We start from the raw sequence: 12,420 nt of genomic DNA, 5'->3' as shown, positions 1-12,420 counted from the left end.
ACTATCAGATCTCTTAAAAACACAAGGAGTTATAAGAACAACTTTTCTTATTAGCTTTAGTAACTACTCAAAACTAAAGCTCTCAATATGTTTCACTTAGATCATATGGAACACTTCTTCATTAGACCTATATTTATATGAAAGACAATTCCCTTTAACATGTGGGATATGGAAAACACAAACCTAACCTAAATAGAAACTTCATTTTCCTATTTCTAGGTTTCCTTATTGTGTTTATCTTAACATATTAAACATCTAATAATATGTTAAGTTTCCACAAGCTTGGAATTATCCAACAATAACGACTTTGACTCTATCAAAGCTTTTTCTCATGGATGTTTTTTTATTCATAACTCAAATATGACTTATTACTTGATATTTATGATCACCTATTAAAGAATTTAAAATGTAGAAAATTCTTATTCATTAATCATTACATTATGCTTTTGTGGTCAGTTATAATATAAGACTTTTGTTTTATTATTTATTTGCTACATGCCAAATAATTTCCACCAGTGTTTGATACTAAATCATATTTTCTGTAGCAGGACTCGAATGGTGGTTGAAACTTCAAACTAAACCACATTCAACTTAACGTTCAATTATAGTACTATTATTAACTCCAAAACTCATCTCCAAGTTACTATCCAGGAAAACAAGATGTTGACATGTTTATGTCAGAGTATTAGCTGTGTGATCTTTAGGGTGATTCAATGCTGAGAAGAAGTGAAAAACGAAAGATACGTACGATAATCTTTTCGACTTTAAAGTAAAGATTCAAGTGTATTGAGTAAAGTAACTAGATAAGCAAGTGTATCAGATTCATTTTGCTGTACATAATGTTGATTGGATCTCTAACTGTGCAGCACATAGTTGGTGACTTCTTGTAAAGTAGACATGCAGCAGGTAGATTTGCGGACGTTAGTGATTGTAACAGACTCTTCTAGGCAAGTTCGACGGCCTGTGAATGCATGCCCCCTATAACATAGTCAATAGTCAAATGTGTAACACATATCAGGGATTATTGTAATCATTTTTTTTGTGTGGAAAGATCTGCCCTCTGACTTCTCGCGAATAATTCGTTGTAACAATTTTAGGATTTGGTCTTATCTTTACAATGTAAAAATCATATGAAAGTAATTACATAATTTGTAAATAGAATATAAATGCTTTAATTATGCTTTACTAATCTCAGCATATTTGTTATTTCTCTATATATATGATCAAGAAATTTATTCACGAGAAAAATAGTTTTATGACAGTGGTTACTTGTTCAAGTATATATCAAAAGTATAATTAAAAGGTGAAACGAATATATATTGCGTAAGCAAAACGAGATAAGTCTTGAGTGTACGATACATATCAATTTACAAGCTGTATAGTTAATTTTAGTAAATCAAATATTGTAGACCCTGTTAAAAAGCATGGACGTGTATATGAAAATAAGTTCATGATCTGTCAATTAAACGCGCGTGTGCACGGCGAGTGAAAAACGTATTTAATTTTTTACTAATCAAAACCGTCATTAATGTAAATGGGTTGTTTCTCCTATTTCTGGTTAAAAGATTTTTAACTTAAATCCCACGTCACGAAATTAAAAATAAAAATATAAATTACGTAACGCCCAATTAGCTCTTTCCATATTCTCCATTACCCGAAACCCTAATCCCCAAATTTCTCTTCCAATCACAAAATATCTGAGAAAAAAAAAATCGAAACAGATTAAATTCGAAAGTTTCCGGCGATCAAAGTCTCTCTCCTTCATACATTCCACAAGGTGACGATGATGATGATCTCTTCTTCGATTTTGTTTCATTCCTAGTGTTTGATCTCCAAAATTGGATCGAGATTCCTTGCTTAGTTTAATTGATTTCACGGCTTCAAAGTTGTTATGAATCTGTTTTGGATTGATCTCGTTGCTTTGATTTTGTTATTTCCTGTTGAATGATTCGATTTTAATTTGATATTGGATTATTACATAAATACATTTTTAATTTTGATTTTATTTAGAGTCTTTTCTTGAAATCTATGTTACTGAGCTTCGATCTTTTTTTTTTTTTTGTTCAAAGAGCTTCGATCATAACTGTTGCGATTGTATCTTTTTTTTTTTTTTCGCAGTTTTATAATGAGATTCAAAAAAGGAAGTAGAGTTGAGGTGTTTAGCAACAAGGAGGCACCTTACGGTGCGTGGCGATGCGCTGAGATCATCTCGGGGAATGGACACACCTACAACGTTAGGTTCTTCTCTTTCCACGAGGAGGCTGTCATGGAGAGAGTTCCAAGGAAGGTGATCAGGCCGTGTCCTCCGCAAGTTGATGTTGAGCGATGGGAGGCTGGTGAGTTGGTGGAGGTTCTTGATAGCTTCTCATGGAAAGCCGCCACCGTTCGACAAGAGCTGTGTGGGAACTACTATGCTGTTCGGTTGCTTGGGACTCCAGCTGAGTTTACGTTTCACAAGGCTAACGTCAGGGTTCGACAGTCTTGGCAAGATGAGAGATGGGTTGCGATTGGAAAGGTAATTGCTTTTATCTTATGTTCTGTTCTGATTTTTCAAAACTAACACTTGTCAATGTCTTCTTTTTTTGTCTTGTCTCATTAAGATCTCCTGATTGATCCTCTGACTCTAAGCATAGGTGGTTGGAGCCTTGGAGGCAGGGCCTGCCCTGAGACTTAAGGGGGCCATTGGCCATTTTTAAAAATTTCAACTAAATTTTTTTTTACAAATTTAGGGGCCTAAAAAAATATTTTTTTTGTCTATATATATTTTTCTGCGAATTTTTGTGGGCCTAAGACGAATGTTTCAACCGGCTTGGCCAATAACCGACCCTTGTTGGAGGTGCCGATTTGCATTAGTGGCGATTTGCATAGTCACTGAATTATATTGATCGTTTTGAAATAATCTTTAACTAATTTGGTAATGAGCATTAACGTTAACTAACTGTGTTGTAAACTTTTTTTTTTTTTCAGATATCAGGTTCTGTGAAGTCATCCTTACTGACTGGATCAGACGTACAACGGAAGCTGAAGCCCCAAGTGAACAGCAAACGTCTACAGGAGCCTAGTGTCGTCTCTGCTAGAATGTTGAAGAGGCCGTCACCTCACAACTGGCCTGAGTGTGCTGAATCATGCACTGGAAACACTAAGAAGATACGATCACTGGAAGCGCCTTCCTCTAAGAATGGCGAAACTGGTTGCTGTCAAATGGTCAGGGTAAGATCAAAAGGTTCTAGTGAGGGTGTTCGTGCAGGAAGCTTAGTCGCTGACGATTGTTTTGATAGCGATGCAACTTCAGTTGGTAGTTGTAGCGCTGCTAGTGATGATGATGAGAGTAACATGCCACCTTGTATGCTAGATGGCTCTGGACCACAGGCAGACTCAAGTAGCAGCGAGGCTGAATCTTTTTGTGGACTTAGGGAAGAAGCAAGGCGGAAGCATTCATTAGCAGGTGGTGATGGAGTAAGAAGGTCGTGTAGGTCTGAACTATATACTTACCGCAGTACATTGGGGGACTTATTCGCTTCTGGTCCCTTGAGTTGGGAACAAGAAACATCGTTAACTGATCTCCGTCTTTCTCTAAATATATCAGATGATGAACATTTGATGGAGGTAAAAAATTTGATATCTGCTGGTACCCGCAGTCAATTTTGCTAGTATCAATCAGAAATTAATTCTTTTTTCTTTTTGTCCTGGCCATATTTCCCTGCAACGTGGAATCATTCAACTGTCATATATCGTTTCTTTCCCAGTGGATTTGATATTGAGTGTATAGTCACAGCAGAATATAAGTATGTACTGAAACTCTGATTAGAATGAAAATTTCCGAGGTTCATTATGGTGTTCTTTTCTACTATTTTGTTAGTTCATTTATTGTAATTCCTGAAGGAAGTTAAAGCAAAATTCAATGTATACAATACTCTGAGATATCATATTTTGAAGGGCTGTTAATATGGTGCTTTCTTTCAATTTTGTACAGTATGATTTTATGTTATGTGGCACACTGTGTTGATATACTTGACTCTATCCCGTTACTTGTGGCAAGATGGGTCAGTCGTATTTTTCCTAGTCATCCTCTGGACATTATTGATTTTCCCCTGCGTTTTTCAGGAACATTGTCGCCTTGTCCGAGGCATGCAAGACCTTTTGCTTTTAGAGGTCTAACTCTGATGCTGGGGTTTACGGCTTCTCCCTTTTGGCCATATGAATGGTGCAATACCATTCCCGTTCTTCAAAAACGTAACTGGCTTTTATGCTATTTTCATTTTGTCGCTATCTTGATATGGCGACTTATTGCAGGTGTCCTGGAGTTTGGCTTTGTCCACAGGGCTAGAAAGCTGTGGTGCTTTGAGCAGGTTTCCTTATATATTTACAGTCTGGTTGGATTAAATTTACTGATAACATGTCAAGATCTAGTATTTCCCCTTTAGCCCTTTCTAGTTCACTAGTTATATCTTGCGGTGCCTTCTTTTTTGGGTATTGTTTCTCTTCTGATTGCTTATTTGAACTGCGTGATGTAGATGCTACCATGTTTAACTATGATTAGGCGCATAGTCCATTCTTTTTGGAAATAAGCGTTGTGGCTTGGTGAGAGGTAAGAGTGAAATGGCTTTGAATAGGGTTAATGCTCATCCAGACAACGTGTTGATTCCTTATTCTGATTTGTTCTCACATTTTTGCTTAGTTAGTCGCCTATGCGTTGTGAAAATTCTCCAAACTCACTCTTCAGATCTCTCAAGCAAAGCTAGTTGTTTACAATGTTAGTCTCAACTCTAGTTGTTTCCTTACATGTGATGATGTTACTGTTATGCCGTGTGTTCTTTTTTTGTATGGGTTACTTGCTTCCAAGAGGACATGTTTGCATCAACAACATGAGAAAGTAAAAGCAATCAAGTCATGTACTTGCAAGTTCATTTTTTATATTAAACACAATGCCCTCCCTCACTGGATGAAAGATTTGTGTTATGTTTGTAATGAAGTTGATTAATATTATTTTATTATCTTGGGATGTACAAGCTAAGATTCAATATTTACTTAAATTGTAAATTTGTTAATAATTAGAAGATTTAATCCTTTTTTCTACCCATCATCCATCATAAAGTGTAGCTGCTAGAAAAACCCTACATCATCACTTCTAAATCTCTCTTCCGACCACAATATGGATGGTATGCGAATGGTTGGTACTAAATCATCATCTTTTACGTCGTAATTTACTTTTCCTTCACTGTAGTTTCATTTCATCAAGTCGTCCCCCAGTTTCACCAAAATTTAACCTCTTTCCGTTTCTTTCACAGATTAAACTAAAGGCGGTCTTTTTGTCTGCTCAACCCTTGTCGGATTCCATTTCCGGTAAATGGGTTTTGTCCCGACAATGATATGCACGGCTAGAGGTTCGCTTCTCAGCTCCACCAGTAAGCTACGCCATCCCTTTTCATGTGATTCACTGAAACCTCTCGGTCCTCTGTTGAGAAATCTAAGCACAGCTGCGGAGAGATTGGGGTCCCTAAACCCTAATCCAACGGATAGTGCTTCAAATCACACTGACTTCATGAATGGAGATCAGTACCTCGGTGGGTTTCAGCAGAATTCATATGGGCAGAGCTTAAACCCAGATTATCCCCCTGTTTCTAGTCAGAATCCGAATGGGTTTTATCAAAGCAGTGATCTTTTTGACCAGAGACATCGAAATTGGCAAAGTGGTAGTGATGCTTGTCCCTCATATGGTAATTACAATCAGGAGAATGCAGGTTTTGTTCACTCACAGGGTGATCTGCAAGTCCAGTCTCATAATCATCAAGATAATAGTGGTTATGACTCATTGGATGCGCTTTGCAGAGAAGGGAATGTGAAAGAAGCTGTTGATATCATCAAATCATGGAGAAATCAGGGCTATTTGGTAGATTTACCCAGGCTTTTGTGGATAGCGAAGCTATGCGGGGATGCACAAGCTTTACAAGAAGCAAAAGTCGTTCATGAGTTTATTACTTCTTCGGTTTCTCCTGCGGACACCAGCGCTTACAACTCTGTAATAGAAATGTACTCTTGTTGTGAGTCCGTGGAAGATGCGTTATCCGTTTTCGAGAGTATGCCTGAGAAGAACTCGCAGACTTGGTGTATTATCATAAGGTGTTTGGCAAAGAATGGACACGAAGAGGACGCCGTTGATATGTTCTCTCGTTTTAAAGAAGAAGGGAGCAGACCCGATAGGGAGATATTCAAAGAGGTCTTCTTTGCTTGTGGTGTGCTTGGTGACGTTAACGAAGGGCTGCTTCACTTTGAGTCTATGAGGAGAGACTACGAGATCGTTCCTGATATGGAACATTACGTGAGCGTTGTTAAGATGTTGGCCGAGCCTGGTTACTTAGATGAAGCGTTGAGGTTTGTTGAGTTGGTGGAACCAGATGCTGTTGATTTGTGGGAGACGTTGATGAATCTTGCACGCGTTCACGGGGATTTAGACCTCGGCGACAAATGTCAAGACATGGTTGAGAAGCTTGATGCGAGTAGACTGAGCAAAGAATCAAAGGCGGGTTTTGTCCCTGCCAAATCATCAGACACAGCGAAAGAGAAGCTACAGAGGATAGCGACGAGGGATAACTTCAGGGCTGGAGATATATCTCTTCCGGAAAACAGAGAATACTACATGGCGTTGAAGAGTTTGAAGGAGCATATGGTGGAGCTTGGTTACGTGCCCGAGTCAAGGCTTGCATTGCACGACGTGGACCAAGAGAGCAGAGACGAGAACCTTTTTAACCACAACGAGAGGTTCGCTTTCGTCTCGTCGTTTCTCAACACTCCTGCGCGTTCTGAAGTACTAGTGAGGAAGAATCTACGTGTTTGCATTGATTGCCACAACGCATTGAAACTGATGTCGAAGATAGTTGGGAGACGGTTGATCTCGCGGGATGTCAAGAGGTATCACCATATGGAAGATGGTGTTTGCTCTTGCAGAGACTATTGGTGATCAAAATTAGCGTTTTGCTTTTGACTTGGTTTAGAGAGTGGCAAAACATTAGACATTCACTTATATAATATTAAGTTTTATTTTTAAATATCCTAATTTAAAATAATAGATTTACCATTATGCATTGGAACATGATTTTATTATAATAAAAAATATTTTTAAAATAATAAGATATTAAAAATAGTATTCTCTCTGTTCCCGAAAATAAGATTTTCTAGAGTGTGTACGCTTATTAAAAATTTAATAAATATTTATAATTTAATTTATTTTTTACTTTATTATACCATTTCTAATAATTTTTCACCAATAAAATTTAATCAATTCAAATATTCTCAATTAATGTCCATCAAAACTATAATATAATAAAATACGTTAACAATATAGAAAATCTATATTTGTAGAATAAGAAAAAAAATCTAAAAGATCTTAATTTCGGGGAACGGAGGAAGTATGATTTAATTCGTTAGATATAAATATGATTTTATTGTATTTAATAAACTTTCATTGGCAAATCAGAAATAATTTTATATAGCGTTTATATTTTAATAAATAGAAAATAACCAGTCTGTAAATATTATATATTCCGACCAAACAACAACATACGAAAGCCACTGCTCCGCCGAACCTCCTCTCAACTAGAGGGTTCCGACATATTCTGTTTAAACATTAAAATAAATAAGAACAGTAAACGGCCGGTAAAGCCCAATATCTCACGATCCGTGAGAAAGCCCATTGTGACGTCATTTCTCGCGTGAATACCTCGCCGTCGCCAGCTCACATCCTCCGAGCACTGAGAAGTTTAACGTCGTCGATCACCGGCCCACACAGGCTCGAGAAATCGTCGTTCCTCATCGCGTAGAACGTGCTGTAGAACATGATCCTAGTCCTGTCCGAGACGGCGACGAACTTCAGCGACGCTCGCTTGAATCCACCTTTCCCTTTCGATTCGTACGGTACCTTGAGCGTGTCTTTTCCGGCGAAGGCCTCGACGATCATAGACCCCGCGCAGGCGTTGCTCGCGTCTCCGACGGCGAAGGAGAGAACGTAAATTTTCCCGGGCGTCGTGCGGACGACCTGTGCGACGGCGCTCTCTTTCCCGGCGATGAGTTCGACGGCGCGGCGGCCTTGAGGGACGGAGAAGTGGTCGGAGTCGATGTATTTAACGGCTTTGAGAGATTCGACCATCCATCCTGGTAACGGAGAGTGGTCGTCGACGGCGTTAGGTGGGATCAGAACGCCTGATGACGTGTTGGGTAAAACCCATGGGCCTTCTTCGAATCCTCCGTTCTTTAGAATGTTCTCTGCAATTAAACCCCACAAGTTTTAGATATTTCCGATTTTGACCTATAAGAATTCAATTGAGAAATGAAACCCAAGTAAAAAATCAATATTCTAAAAATCGGTTATAACAAAATGATTTTTTTCTAAATATTGGCGTCTAGCGCTAAACATCTGCTTAAACGTTAATCGTTCATAAATAAAACGTTTTATTACCATTTAATGATGTATTGAGTATCAATGAAAATAGTTAAAAGTAAAAAACACTCACTGTTGGTGGGACGAGGAGGAAAAAGAGCTCTCATAGCAACACCATCAATGAGAGGTCCACACGCAGGATCTTCCTCAACGCCTGGATTATGTATCACAACCTCTGCATAATCGCCCTGCGCCTTGAACGCCCACGAATACAAATCCCAACCTGAGCTACTATAAACTGTTTGAATCGGCATTACTCCGTGGTGAGGAGCCACGGAAACGTTTAACCGCTCGTCCTGTGCGCAGGTTCGAGCCGCACTGAACGTGATGGAATAGTAAGACCCTTTCTTAACGCTGATCTTTTGTTTGATGGAAGCTTCGTTGCCTAGACGCACTGCGAAAGCGCCTTTAGGCACGACAAGGATCATGTCGCCTTGTTTGTGTCCTGAGGGAATGTACTCGACGAAGCCTGAGAGTTCCCAGCTTGGGATTGCTGTTTTGTTCATCACTTGTGTCCCTTTCATGTCCGAGTGGTGTGGACCTAGTTCGAAGTCACCGTTTGGTAGTAGCCCTGTTTTTTTTTTATTTTTAGTAAGAGACCATGAACCAAAAAAAAAAGATGTCTACGTCTATGTGCATACTTGTAAATATTGTTTTAATGACATGATGAAGATATATTTATATGATTATATCTATTCTATGTTTCTCCGTCTATGTATTTTAGAGTTCTGTATATAGATCAATACACCAACTTGGATTATAGTTTATAACATAAAGGTTTGATGCGATTTCTTACAATGGTAGTATAATTATGAATGTAACAAGTAATAAATATCAAATTTTCTATAGCTACAAACATGGAACTAGTGTACGTATATAGTTGGTGACAATGATTCTAGTAAGGTACATTTTCACTTTTATTTAACATGGGAATGTTTAATGAATAATGGTTTGCTATTTTAGATCTATGATTATTATATAATAATTGGAGAAAAAGTTAAAGCGTGAGATATTTAAAGTACTAAACCAATAATAAAATGTTGCAGATGGGAAGGTATGAATATTTAGTGATGCATTTATTGTAATTCATTGACAAATGCCATGTGCATATACAGATCTGATTCGTTGTAACATATATATACTTCTATCCATTATTATCTTTAAGTGATTCTTTTTGGTATTCAAATTCACAAAGCTATTCTGTTTTTGTTTACTGGCTAACCATATAATGATGATACAAAGAAAGAAAATTAACATCTTGAACGATAGATAGCCCTAGCTAATTATGTCACGATATCACTAGTACTCAATTCTCAAGTAGTAGTTAATTTCATGCCTTGTGATGCAATACAAATGATTTTCTTTTACATACAAGTTGTGAAGATTCTGTGATCAAAACTGTATAATTATTTTGTCGCAGTTAACGACTGTTTTTATGTTTTGTTAATTTTAAATAAGAAAATAAGAGATTAGCATAGAATAAAGAACTCGAGGGAGTAGGGACGTACCATCTTTGAAGCAAAAGGCTGTGTAGAAGATCGAATGAAGCAGAAGAAACACTATCACTCCCATCTTTTTCATGTTTTTTTTTCCACTTTTTCTACTCCAATTATTATGTTATATACTTATACAAAATGGAGAATAGTGAGCGAGAGAAGGAATGTTTAGTGGAGTGAAGGAGGACGAAGACGAGAGGGCTCTTTATATGCAAAGTTGTACAAGAAAAAGCCCCTTGTCTTTGACTTAAACTACAACTTTACCACTACAGAGTAGAGACTTGTGTCGGAACAGCATTGGTCTCTTTATTTATTCATCGCTCCTTGGAAACGGGTCATTTTGTCTTGGAAGGTTTGACTAAATAACACTTTAAATATGTAAGAGTAAATAAGAAAGAAACTATGAGCTATATACATTTAACTTGCGATTTGAGAAACAATAAATATGTGACGGTAATATATAAATGCAGAGGTAAAGGGGACAAAAGCCGTGGGACAATGTGATCCATCTCTCACATGCATTTCTCACATTGGTTCTCCCATCGCGACAAGTTAAAGTTACGTATGTTCTGAATTATCCTATCACACACACCCACAACGAATATTATAAACTGCATCAGATGCTTGATCTGTGTGCCAAATCAAGCAAGGCTTTCTGGTTCAGGTTCTTTCTTAACATCTCCAATTTTTTTTCTCTATGTGTAACCAGGTATAAAAAGTTATTGGTTGCATCGGTTAAAATCTCATATATATGAAAAAACATTGTTTTTTTTCATTAAACATGAGAGGTGTCTAGATCGAAACCTGAACCTGAGTACCCGACTGTTCATGCGGGTTGGTCCACTTGACTTAGGATCTGAATGGCAACATGCAGGAAAACTGTGAAATAAATGCGGTGCGGTACTTATTAGTACTGATAAAAATGTATAGAACATTTGTTAATATTAACTGCAGTGACATTGTTCATATAGGATAAATAAAAGAACTAAGATTACACAAAAGATGAATGGACTTGAGACGTAAGAAAATGTAAGCACATGGCATTGGCCATTTGTTGTATATACCACTTCGTAATGCTCTTTTGGGGTTAAAATGTTTTTTCTTTTTTGCTAAATGGTTAAAATGTTTGGAAAGTATTAATATTATAAGCCAGTTTGTTTTCGTTTTCTTTGAATCCTTCGAATATATCAGATAATATAGCTTGTCAAATATTACGACTAAGAATATAGATAGCAGCTCGTCGACAAAAAAAGAAAGATAGATAGCAGCTAATAATCTTTTTTGAACAAAAAAAATCCACTAATCTTTGTTAGTGCAACATTAAACCAATGTTTCTACCGTTAAAGCAGCACATAATCGACAGAAATATCGAGTATAAAGTCTATACCACGCTGGCTCTTTTTTGCATAAAAATATATTTTTTTAAACTGTCCGAGCCGATAGTTAGTAGAGTGTTATTTGAACTTTCTTTACATGTGCTTTCTTAGATTTAGCCTGCACCTCTGTCGGATCAATAATCATCGATATTTCTTAAGCCGAAATATAAACTATATATAATTATGTCATGATCCGTTCATGGTGAACATGATCACAGTAACCTCAAATACTAAACATGATCAAAGTAACCTCGAATACTAAACATGTTGGTTTGTCTGCAAAATATTAATATAAAATAATCAAGCAAGCAGCCTTAATAAATAGATAGATTAAAAGATAAACTAAAATCGGCTTTAACATTATAGTGTAATACTATAAAGTTTAGATATAAGCGTGGGATCCGACCGGTTGGATACGTGGAGTACATGCTTATACTACTTACGGAAAATTTTGAATGCTAGTTTTACTGAACAAGGAATATGAGAAAAACTATTACCTTTTTTTTTTTTTTTTTTTTTTTTTGCCATCTGGAATTTCCATTTATCTTAAAAGTATCACAACAAAAAGATACAACACCATGAGGGTCAAAGCCCAGCATACAGCCCAAACGTATTAAACAGAAAGCCCAAAACACAAGGGCAATTAAGCTCAAAAAAGAAAACCCGATCGGCGCCATACGTTACCACGCATCGGGAAATTCTCTTGGACGTACACGTGTTGAGACCCTCGCCATCAAGGGACACGCGTCACTAAGTCACCACATCTTGACTCAAACTACGAGTCATCACCGGAGAAAAACGAAACGAACACGTTTTTCACCGGAATACACCGTAACCACCGTACACCGAACCCATCAAACCACCGAACGGATGAAGAAAAACCAGAGACTACAACATCTCCTCCTTCATCGCTTTAGCACATCATCGGAGAGTTTCATCGCCTATCGAGATCTCATCCGATTATCAAGCCATCAAACGTGAAGACAAGAGAACATTCACCAAGCACCCATTCAAAGGAAACACCGCGACCAATCTCTCCAAACTGAAAGACGTCGACGGATCCTAATCATCAACCACCGGGGCTTTCGAGAAACAGAACCACAAGCAAAGAAAC

The 12,420-nt window shown here is 37.5% G+C and overlaps 3 protein-coding genes across 18 annotated transcripts; 2 read left to right on the top strand and 1 right to left on the bottom strand.

The window, feature by feature from the left end:
* The first annotated feature begins 1,628 nt into the window (after positions 1 to 1,628).
* Positions 1,629 to 5,060, top strand: LOC106310199. Of its 15 annotated transcripts, XR_001263739.1 has the most exons (7): positions 1,629 to 1,777; positions 2,119 to 2,515; positions 2,968 to 3,606; positions 4,105 to 4,204; positions 4,294 to 4,349; positions 4,515 to 4,588; positions 4,683 to 5,060. XR_001263739.1 is itself a non-coding variant. In XM_013747437.1 (5 exons), exons 2-4 carry the CDS (start codon positions 2,126 to 2,128, stop codon positions 4,156 to 4,158), a joined length of 1,083 nt encoding a protein of 360 aa, XP_013602891.1. In that variant the 5' UTR covers positions 1,629 to 1,777; positions 2,119 to 2,125; the 3' UTR covers positions 4,159 to 4,204; positions 4,294 to 5,060. The 15 variants fall into 15 exon arrangements, 4 of the variants coding, with proteins under 4 accessions (XP_013602891.1, XP_013602929.1, XP_013602883.1 ...); XR_001263726.1 differs by having other exon boundaries at positions 4,515 to 5,060; XR_001263736.1 differs by having other exon boundaries at positions 4,294 to 4,588; positions 4,679 to 5,060.
* A 47-nt stretch (positions 5,061 to 5,107) lies between these two features.
* On the top strand, positions 5,108 to 7,050 carry LOC106310184 (pentatricopeptide repeat-containing protein At4g32450, mitochondrial). Of its 2 annotated transcripts, none has more exons than XM_013747411.1 (2): positions 5,108 to 5,199; positions 5,289 to 7,050. In XM_013747411.1, the coding sequence occupies exon 2, from the start codon at positions 5,348 to 5,350 to the stop codon at positions 6,956 to 6,958; it is 1,611 nt and encodes a 536-aa protein (XP_013602865.1). In that variant the 5' UTR covers positions 5,108 to 5,199; positions 5,289 to 5,347; the 3' UTR covers positions 6,959 to 7,050. The 2 variants fall into 2 exon arrangements, with proteins under 2 accessions (XP_013602865.1, XP_013602870.1); XM_013747416.1 differs by having other exon boundaries at positions 5,152 to 5,170.
* Positions 7,051 to 7,508: 458 nt separating this feature from the next.
* LOC106294561 lies at positions 7,509 to 10,130 on the bottom strand. The gene is made up of 3 exons (XM_013730187.1): positions 9,943 to 10,130; positions 8,508 to 9,005; positions 7,509 to 8,259 (listed from the first exon to the last, which is right to left on the bottom strand). Exons 1-3 carry the CDS (start codon positions 10,013 to 10,015, stop codon positions 7,733 to 7,735), a joined length of 1,098 nt encoding a protein of 365 aa, XP_013585641.1. The 5' UTR covers positions 10,016 to 10,130; the 3' UTR covers positions 7,509 to 7,732.
* Between the last annotated feature and the right edge of the window lie 2,290 nt (positions 10,131 to 12,420).

Source organism: Brassica oleracea, chromosome C1 (genome assembly GCF_000695525.1).
Source record: "Brassica oleracea var. oleracea cultivar TO1000 chromosome C1, BOL, whole genome shotgun sequence".
In the NCBI taxonomy this organism is placed as follows: domain Eukaryota; kingdom Viridiplantae; phylum Streptophyta; class Magnoliopsida; order Brassicales; family Brassicaceae; genus Brassica; species Brassica oleracea.
The sequence above is the reverse complement of the archived record's forward strand: the minus strand, read 5'-3'. Positions and strand labels throughout refer to the sequence as shown.

Bases quoted from the DNA above. Each gene is read 5' to 3' on its own strand.
- LOC106310199 (XM_013747437.1), top strand. From the start codon at position 2,126: ATGAGATTCAAAAAAGGAAGTAGAGTTGAGGTGTTTAGCAACAAGGAG. The intron at 2,516-2,967 runs GTAATTGCTTTT...TTTTTTTTTCAG, and splicing joins GATGGGTTGCGATTGGAAAG to ATATCAGGTTCTGTGAAGTC. The intron at 3,607-4,104 runs GTAAAAAATTTG...TGCGTTTTTCAG, and splicing joins ATGATGAACATTTGATGGAG to GAACATTGTCGCCTTGTCCG.
- LOC106310184 (XM_013747411.1), top strand. From the start codon at position 5,348: ATGGGTTTTGTCCCGACAATGATATGCACGGCTAGAGGTTCGCTTCTC.
- LOC106294561 (XM_013730187.1), bottom strand. From the start codon at position 10,015: ATGAAAAAGATGGGAGTGATAGTGTTTCTTCTGCTTCATTCGATCTTC. The intron at 9,006-9,942 runs GTACGTCCCTAC...AAAAAAAAACAG, and splicing joins AGCCTTTTGCTTCAAAGATG to GGCTACTACCAAACGGTGAC. The intron at 8,260-8,507 runs GTGAGTGTTTTT...GTTTAATTGCAG, and splicing joins TCCTCCTCGTCCCACCAACA to AGAACATTCTAAAGAACGGA.